Below are 9912 nucleotides of genomic sequence, written 5' to 3' on the forward strand. Positions count from 1 at the left end.
CACAGTTCACAGGTTCTATTTCCTCCGAATGGAATTGACATTCAGGTTAATTCTCTTAAATATTCAACTTCTCACTTTTGGGCGTGCTTTCGTTTGTTTTTCCGCACATTTTCTCTTGTGGGGATTTTTCTTTTCTTCACCTCTCCATTTTGGTGTCACTCGGGTTTCTAAAAATATCCGGGGCTCATCTGTACCCTTGGTGGTTTGGGATCTACTGGCACAAACTGACTGCTGCAATCTGGCCTCACTGCCTAAAGGAAATAAAGCAGACTGAATAGAGCATTCCTAAAAGCCCATCCATGTTTATTTACCCAGATTGTCTGCTCATTTTTGCCATTACAAATAATTACGAATAACTAAATCATTCAACAGAGAGCTGTTTTTACCCCGACAAGCTGTCATCGGGCTGAATCCAATCGCCTGAGCTTTAATCGTATTTCTTTAGAAGCTTGTGAAAAACTCATGACTATTTCCAGGTCTGAAGACTTAATTAGCCTTTTCTCAGCACTTCAGATTTTATCTGTGATGTTGTTCATCCTGTGATGACATCTAATTTGTGTCATTGTCGAAACAATATTCCGACAGTGCGCATGATGTGTGTGACACCTTCAGAGCAATTTAAGGGAAAGTGGCTCAAAATGACACTATATAAAAATATGAACGTGTTGTGTTAATATCATAAATAGACCAATAGATTGTAAAATAATATAAATATTTAATTTTAAATGAATCTGACCATCTCCATATATACATCAGTTTGAATTTCTTAAAAGTCTTTCACAATTGCATCTGATCACCAAAGTCAGATTAATTTTTAAGTCTTTAATGAGACTTTTTCCTCTTTCAATTTTGGTCTCGATTTGTATTTTATTTTATTTTACAAAGTTCTGCTTTCTGTCAGCCTCCTGTCTTCATACTGTCACATCCCTCCTACATCTGTTTATCCTGTATAACAAGCCACAGCTCTGTACTGCTCGGTCCAAGCATGAATTGTGATTCAAATGTAAATTAGTGTAGATTTTATATGCAAATACCGGCAGCATGCTTTAATTTGATTTTGAGGATGGATGCTTTATTTTTCATCTGTCTGTTTTTCATGCTTGTCTTTAATTCTTCCATCTCACATGTTGGAAGATGGATTTTAAGCAACATTAGTCAACAAAACATGCAAAGTAATACAAGAATTTGACTTATACTGACCAAGAACATTAACTCATCAAAAAAATGTATCATATACCTTGTAAATCAGGGATCCAATTATAGTGAGCAGAAGAATGGACAGAACGTTTGAACCCAACGTTCACAGAACCAGTTTGTTATTTGGCCTCCTATGTGAAATTATTTCTCCACCCTGTTACCTTTCCCAGGTTAAGGGAGGGGGGAAAACCTATTGCAGCTCACTCTGGGGCGATGAGACATGCACAGAGAGACACACACAGTAACCCCGACTGTCCGTTTGATGTCATCTCGACAATTTCATTGTATTGTCGACAGAAGTCAGAGTATCCGGAGATAATCCCACGCAAGCCCTGGAAGAATGTGGAAACTGCACACAAAGGGCTTCATACATTTTATATATTTTTTTTTTGCTAAACCACAGGATGTAATGTGTTTCTCTTTCATGTTATTTCATTTTCAATACAGTGACCCCCCTGGCGTCATGGCACATCGTTTCTCGGGTTAACTGACATAGTAGACATCGCACTGAACAGCATTGTCACAGTTGAGTCCATTCAGTGAGTTTCTCTTTACCACAATGTGTCACAAGAGCACTTGTAGGTCATGATCGTGAAGTCTCAGATTCAGTGCTTATAAAACATGTTTCTTATTGATAGTGGCTGTGGTAGAGTTGTAGAGTGGTTGTCTTCCAATCGCAAAGTTGCAGGTTCAATTCCCCATCTCCCCCACATCCCTCCTAATAGACGGATGAGTACCTTGCATGGCTGCCGCCTCCATTAGTGTGTGAATGTGATCAACAGTGAAAAGTGCTTTAGTTGGTAAAAGTCTATATACGTGAAATATTTTTACCATTAAAAATCCTCAAGTTGTTTGATTTTATAATACATTCTATTTTAAAACCAAAGCAGTATTTTCTTGGGTAGCCTTTCACAAACTACTAAACCTCTCAACATTCATACTTCTGTGAATGTCAGTCTCCCTGAAATGTGAATTATTTTTGTACCTTTACCTTTAATTCTATTATTACCTTTAATACCACACTGACTGCTTCTTTTGAAATATGCAATAGTCATGTACAGCAAAGCTTGTCATGTTGATCGGTCTTATCCTATTATGTGGTGTTTATCAATGAATTCTGTTTTTATTTCTGTTTTAAAGAGTATCTCTTTTTTGTTTGTAACATTGGCCACTTTTGATTAACACTCTTGCTCTTGTTTCCAGCTGAACCAGAAAGATCAGCATAACAGTGATGAACTGACTCTATATTTTATCACACATTATGCTTTTCTTTTTATCCCATAATGTACATTTTGTAATTTCGTGAATGCTTCATTGAGTACCTTGAGAAAAGTTAGAGGAAGCTCTCATTTATGATTTTATTTTTGAAAAGCTGATGTAAAAGTATGGCTCAGATAAAAAGGAAGAGTTGAATGGAGCTCTTTGACCGAGCGCTGAACTTTGATACTTGCTTGAAATATCTTTGGGCCTCCTTGCAGACGCCCTGCCACTCAGATAGTTTCGTGTCAATCTGCTTCTCGCTTCCTGAACTAGTCCAGCCTTTGATTGCAGACTGCAGCCTTTGATCAGTCGCTGGCTGGATAGAGAAGCAACGTTCACAAAGTGCAGAAATTACTGAAGGGAGCCGTGAATGTATTCTGCCTTTACAATAAAAGTGTGCCATGATCACAGAACAATCTGACACCTAGCGCACAATTTGATCATCCTATTATAATTTTGGGTGTTTGGGGAATATATTAGCCTCTGGGGACATGAAACAGGTATTAGTTATGCATTAGTCGTCATAAGTTTATTGTCATATTGCCTTTAATATACTTTCCTTTTCTGTCATTGCATTCTCTCAAACACAACACATTATAATTGGTTCTTGGTATTCCGTCTTTGAATGTGATTTGCGCTGAAATGGTTATCACTTTAGTCTCACAGTGTGAGAATATCTACAGCCTGACTCCAGATTTTGGGACCTTTGTGTGGAGTTTGAATCTTCTCTTTCTATACACTCGATTCTTCTCTGCCTCCTTTGGTTTCCTACCACAGAGTAAAAACATGGGTTTGATGTGATCTATAAATTGCTCCTAGTTGTGAATAAGACTGTGTCTGGCTTTCCGTCTCTCTGTCTTTGTCCTGTGATGCACTGGCGACTAGTCCAGGTTAACATCAATAATGAATGGGTGGAATTCAGTTTCTATACTTAATTCAGGAAAGTGCAAATAAAGCCTTAATAACAAAATTTGATTATGTCACATAATATTAAGGGATTTGTTGTTGAGGTGTTGATTTGTAGTTACTGCAATTAAAAAGAAGGACTTTGATATTGTGTCCCTAACTAAAACAGACTTAAATATAGCATGTTCCCAGGATTTTACTTTTAAGCAGGGACAGAATGAAAGAGCCCCATTCCAGCTATAACTTCACTGCACCTCCCAACTTTCAGGCTATTGATGCTAAATACTTATTATCGGTTGATACCCAGACTTGGATGTTTTTCACATTTTAAGATATCATCATTAACAGCTGTTGGTTGAAATAAGGAATATAAAGTGCACCTCATCATGGTAGTTGCTCATAAATGGAAATGTCTGGTCAGTCTGTGATTTGCAATAAATGGCAATTATTTACAAAGCAATTAATTAATATATGTTTTTAATTGAGCCCCACCTGTAGTTTAATCAGCAGTTATTTTTGTGTGGTTTTTTTTGTGTGGCTGCTGCTCCCCCTGACGCTCTTTGGCATCCAGGGTAAATCTGCTCTTCACTTTGCAAACCACCTATGATGCCATGATGATTAAAATATGTTTGTTTTTTCCACTGGAGGAGAAATTTGCATTTCCTGCGCAATATCTCTAAAACAATCAGGTAAAAGCGGGAATAAATAAATATTTTGTTCCTGCTAAAAAAAAAAAAGAATGTGAACCTTGCTTCGATGTCTTTGACTCCATCAGCGTAAAATTGAATAGACTGCTCGTGTGTATGTCCAGTATATTCGCACTGTATCCACGGAAGGGAGTGCAACTCTCTTGTGTTAACGCCAACCGGAGCTTTATTTTGAAGGGACGGATGGAGGCAGTGATCTACTGTAATATCGTCCAACTTCACAGCAGAGACTAAAGAGAGTCCAGTGAGCGCACGGAGGTGACTCACATCGTCCATCACCGTCAGGCACTGTGGACCCGGAGCGTCCAGAGAGGAGGGTGCGCTCAGGGGACCCGAAAGTCATCATTCACCTCCTAAATTAAAAGAATAGGATACAACCTCAGGTTAAAGTGTGCTAATGCCACAGATTTGTCATTTGGCAAAAATGGTAGTTCTGGCAAACGCACCGTTATTCACCAACAAGTATCCTCCGTGCCTCTTGACTTCATTAAAGTGGATTGGACCGTTTGCTCGCGTGATTGGATTTGCGTTTTTTCGCGAGAAAACGTTTGCCATGATTCTGGCTGTGAATTAACAATGGGTGCGTTCCTGCCGGGGTCCAACTCCAGCGGCACCTTGACACCCGCGGTGTCGGAGGCTGGGAGCGTCTTCCCCGGGTACCTGGTGGTGATCCTCTCGGTCCTCATGGTGACTCTGGTCGTCGTGGTGGTCGCCGGGAACGCACTGGTCATCCTGGCGTTTATTGTGGATAAAACACTGAGAAATCAAAGCAACTTCTTCTTCCTGAACCTTGCCATAGCCGATTTACTCGTAGGTGAGTTGATGATGTGCTCATTTTCCACACGTCACTTCGCTCAGATTTGGTACAATTGTGTCTCGTTTTTTGCGTTTGTTTTTTGTTTTTTACTCATTACGCAAATATGTGTATTACTTGAATTGCCATTAAAGACTTATTATGGATCTCCTGCAAGTTTCATTGTGACTTTACTCTTCTGTTTGTGCATTGTGCGCGTGCGTAATTTCCCAATAGTTGTACATTACGGTCACTGCCATCTTATAGTGTTATTTTCACTTGGATCACTGGGTTAATTTTTCCCTTTTCCTCGAGAAGAAACAACTTTTTTGTGCTTGTCATTTTATTGTCATGTTAAATTGGTCTCACTTTCAGACTGCGCAGGGGTCTGGAGACATGCCAATGAATACATATTGGAATGCGTGTGTGTGTGTGTGTGTGTGTGTGTGCGTGTGTGTGTGTGTGTTTGTGTCCTTCAGGTGCTTTCTGCATCCCAGTGTACATCCCATACAACCTGACTGGCAGGTGGATGCTGGGTAAAGGTCTCTGCAAAGTGTGGCTTGTAATGGATTACCTGGTGTGCACTGCCTCGGTCTTCAACATCGTCCTCATAAGTTACGACCGCTTCTTGTCCGTCACAAGAGCAGTAAGTAGAGCCCGTGGAGGTGCTCATTAACACACACAGAAACACACAGACGGACAGAGAATGAGAGCGAGAGGAGGAGGGATGAGGAAGCAGGGGACAGGAGCATATGAATAACATATAGTCACATCTGATCGGAGTCACTCCCTCTGGCAGCTTGTAATGCACTGAGAATCCATTTCCACTCACAGTCTTGCTTTATAACAGATTGCCAGTGTTTGTCTGCATGTTTTCATCAGTTGCATCAATGCTTAATACCAATGAATGTCACTTAAAGGGACGCACTTCATCTTATTTGCACATGCAGAATTACTCGGTGTTCTACTTTTGTAAATGTTGGATGGAGCAAAAACGCTCCAGTGCCATTGTCGTAAGGTCAAAAGTGTAAATTTAGTTGTAGTGTAGAAATGTTTTCTAGTTATGCATCATTTCAAATGTGTAGATTCCCTTAAAGAAGAGAGCAATGCAAAACAGAGTGTGCATTCTTAGAATTTGTCATTGGGAAATGTAGAATCTTTATTTCATTTAGGAGCTTAAAGTTTTAGGTTTTTCACTCCCCGCTAAATCAATTTGAACATAACTAAATTTAATAAGGAAGAAAGTCGTGTTGCTTGGTTGAGCACACAGTGTTGCGCTGTTATTGAGCACTGGGTCAATACTGTGCGCATGAGACCTGATGTTCACACAGTCCATTCAAGATGACTTGCCTGTACAAAATGTACTAAATCAAAACTGGAGGAGTCTTGAAATCAGCAGCAGCACAGCCCTGGAGTTCTTTTTTTAATTTTTTTAAATAAGGATTATAAAAATGTAGGTAAGTCTTTGCTGAACCACAAATCGAAGCAGACTTGAGACGATATGACAGATGTAAGATGAATGATTATAGTCAAAGACTGCTGACTATACTAATAGACCAACCATTGTGATTTTTGCTGGGAACTTGAACCATTTCTGTACAAATCCTTAAAGGAAGTTGATTTTCTACTGCAATAATCTCTACTGTTGTCTCCAAACACACCTTGGATAAATCTGCCATGAACATCAACTTGGGAGTTGTGGAAGTATAGGTCCTGCTGATCATCCCCACCCTTGCTTATTCCTTAAAGTGCTAGTTTGCAGGATTACTATTGCAACAGTAGGTTAAAACTAAACTGTCTCACGACGGTCTAATCCCAGCTCACATTCCCTATTAGTGGGTGAGCAATCCAACGCATGGTGAATTCTGATTCTACCACAGGGATAACTGGCTTGTGGCGGCCAAGCGTTCATAGTCTACGTCGCTTTTTGATCCTTCGATGTCGGCTCTTCCTATCATTGTGAAGCAGAATTCACCAATGGCACATACAGTGTCTAAAATCCACATGGAAGGAAATGAAGCACAGCTGAAACATAAAGATAGTATGAAAAGCAAAAAAAGTACAGACATTTCTGGACCTCCCATCTTCCTACAGATCTTGTATGCGAACACCAAGTTGCACCAAGACTAACGCAGAGATAAAATCTCAATTAAATGTACTATGCCGCCGTCTGGGAGCTACTCCGAGTTGCCTGGGCCTGATAGACATCTGTTGGGGAATGATGCTTAAACCACCTCGACTGGCTCCAGTAAATGTATGACAGCAGAAGCTTGACTTTGAGCCTCTCCCAGCTCGTTGAGCTCATCACTCTTTCAGTCAAGGTCGACATAATTTCCACGCACACAAAAAAAAAATGTATGAAAACTATTATGTTATACGAGTGTGCCATTTGCTCCCACTCTTCCCCTTTCTCTCCTGGGAAGAATATGCACATTTGCATTTTTCATTAAGTATGAAATCTGCTGTTCCAAACCAATTTCGTTCTTGGTCCTCAGAGAAAAGAAGGACCTTCCTCTGCTCATTTATATATCCACCGTAATGTCTGCCACCCCGTGAGCTTGTTTTGCAGTCATGACACAAAGTGTATGATTATAGGCGAAGGTGGGGATGAAAGTAAGTTTTTAGTCTCCTGGCACTGATGGTCCCTCTCCTTGTCTGCCACAAGAGGGAACGATGTTGTCATCCGGTGTAAAGATTCTTTGAAAATGTGAGTGAGGGTGAACAATAAATTCAGTGCTTTCATGGTGTTGTCAAATGCCAAAGTGATATTTTTTTTCATTTTCTGGTTTAAATTTTGGCTTCACTCATGTAGAGATTTAATGTCCCCAATTTTTTTTAATAAACTCATTGATTGATGTGGTGGGTTACCTGGAATTTGCCACTCATGGATAAATGCACTTTACTGGTACAATAAAGGAAAACATGTGCTTATAAGAATGTGTAACATTCAAATGGAACTGAATATGTATAGATGTGAAAAGGCAGAACAACACGTTTTCCAGCATCACTGAGAATATTACTTCCTCCGCTGCGGTTTTGAAATTTTGTCTTTTTGAGGACTATCATCTGGAAACATAAATATTTATGTTCAATGATATTTTAATTTAAAACACTTCCCCACACATGAACAGTTCCTTTCATTTAAACATGTCTCAAGTGTTTGATTTTACGTGGCCGGCTTAAATATATTAAAGTGGCCAAATGGTGTATTCACAACTCAAAATCTGTTTAAATTCATACAATACTCGTATCTATTAGCTTGGCAATGATGTAATAAAACTCTGCAGATGATTTTAATTCAGTGGCACAATGAAAAATACTTTCTTTTCATTTTGTTCATTTTGCAAAAATGTAGGAAACAGTATCCATTTAATTTACAGTGGAAATAGAGTGTTATTTTTGTTTTGTCATGGGACCAAAATCAATTATGAGCATCATGAAGTGGTTCAATTTCATTGTCAAAACAATAGCTTTTTGAGTCACAGCCATATCAGCTGCTCCATTGTGCTCAGAGACATAACAGTTGCAACACGAGAGTGTCATTTATTCGTTTTTCTACTGAGAAATGATTTGACAAGAAGAGGCATGATAAATTGGAGTTTAGAGGAAAATGAAAATGCGGAGAGTGCTAGAAGAATGAGTGACAGCTACTGGTGAGGGAGGAATGGATTGGGAGAAACCAGATGTCTCTTTCAGACACCAGTGATCGTGGCTCCCTGCCCGACTTTCCCTTCTTCTTTCATTGGCAACGGTGATGCAACCAGGAATATGAGCTTCATGAGTGGGTTCTATTTACATGTATCTGCCACTAAGAGAAACAACAAGGACTTGATTTGAAAAAAATAAAATAAATAAATAAATACTCAGAGGAGAAGCTAATGTATCTGTCAGCCTGTTTGTATGTGAGCAGCTGCACTTGTTTAAAATGTGACAAACAGCTGTATCGTATAGCAGAGTTTTTTCATTGAGTCACCCTTTTGCCTCTCTTTTGACGCAGGTTAAATACAGAGCCCAGAAGAACCTCACCCGCCGGGCTGTGTTGAAGATGTTGGCAGTGTGGGTGTTGGCCTTCCTCCTCTATGGCCCTGCCATCATCTTCTGGGAGACAATTGTTGGCCACAGCATTGTTCCCTCCCACGAGTGCTACGCTGAGTTTTACTTCACGTGGTACTTCCTGCTGAGCGCCTCCACCTTTGAGTTCTTCACCCCGTTCGTGTCGGTGACCTTCTTCAACATCAGCATCTACCTGAACATCTATTGCAGGAACAAGAAACTGAACGCCTGTGTCGAGGACGACGGAAAACCACAAAATAATACGAAGCACAAAGACGGAGGGATGTGGTCCGTGTTGTTTGTGAAGACTCGCAAGGTGTCGAGCGAGGCTGCTGCCATCTCTGCGGTTATAGAGGATGACGTGCAGTACCCATCTTCCTGTGGGGAACATAACACCAGCCAGATATTCATGCAGCAAGAGAGGTTTTCTCCAGATAGGAAAAACCTCAGGCTGTTTCAGCACACTGCCTCTGGCGTGAGGCCCGGCCGAAGGACACAAGGGTCTCGCCTTTCACGGGACAAAAAGATAGCTAAATCTTTGGCCATAATTGTCTGCATTTTTGGGATTTGCTGGGCTCCATACACTCTACTTATGATCATCCGCGCTGCCTGCAGTGGGAAATGTGTGTCGAAGTACTGGTATGAGGTTACGTTCTGGCTTTTATGGCTGAACTCGGCCATCAACCCATTCTTGTACCCACTTTGCCACAGCAGCTTTCGAAGGGCTTTCTCTAAGATACTGTGTCCAAAAAGACAATCTGTACAGCCTCAGATTGAGGCTCAGTCTTGTTAGATAAGCTATCGTTTCTCAAGCACAATGAAAGTCTAGATTTTTTGTTTTTGTTTTTAACTTTTAACAAAAAAAAAAAAAGAAAAAGACAAAAGTCTGGTGGTTCAATGTAGGGTAAATGGTTGCATTTCAAGAGATGATTGTCTGAGCATATGTGTAACCAAAATCACAAAGCAACCTAATCACGAAAATATTCTTGTATGATT

General features: G+C 40.2%; 1 protein-coding gene across 1 annotated transcript; it reads left to right on the top strand.

Moving 5' to 3' along the window:
* Positions 1–3772: 3772 nt before the first annotated feature.
* On the top strand, positions 3773–9709 carry LOC308137547 (histamine H3 receptor; the record flags this gene model as incomplete). The annotated part of the gene is made up of 4 exons (XM_080506299.1): positions 3773–3779; positions 4612–4884; positions 5343–5509; positions 8861–9709. 4 exons carry the CDS (start codon positions 3773–3775, stop codon positions 9707–9709), a joined length of 1296 nt encoding a protein of 431 aa, XP_080362425.1.
* Positions 9710–9912: the final 203 nt, after the last annotated feature.

The sequence above is a fragment of the Blennius ocellaris genome (genome assembly GCF_963422515.1).
Source record: "Blennius ocellaris genome assembly, chromosome: 12".
In the NCBI taxonomy this organism is placed as follows: Eukaryota; Metazoa; Chordata; class Actinopteri; order Blenniiformes; family Blenniidae; genus Blennius; species Blennius ocellaris.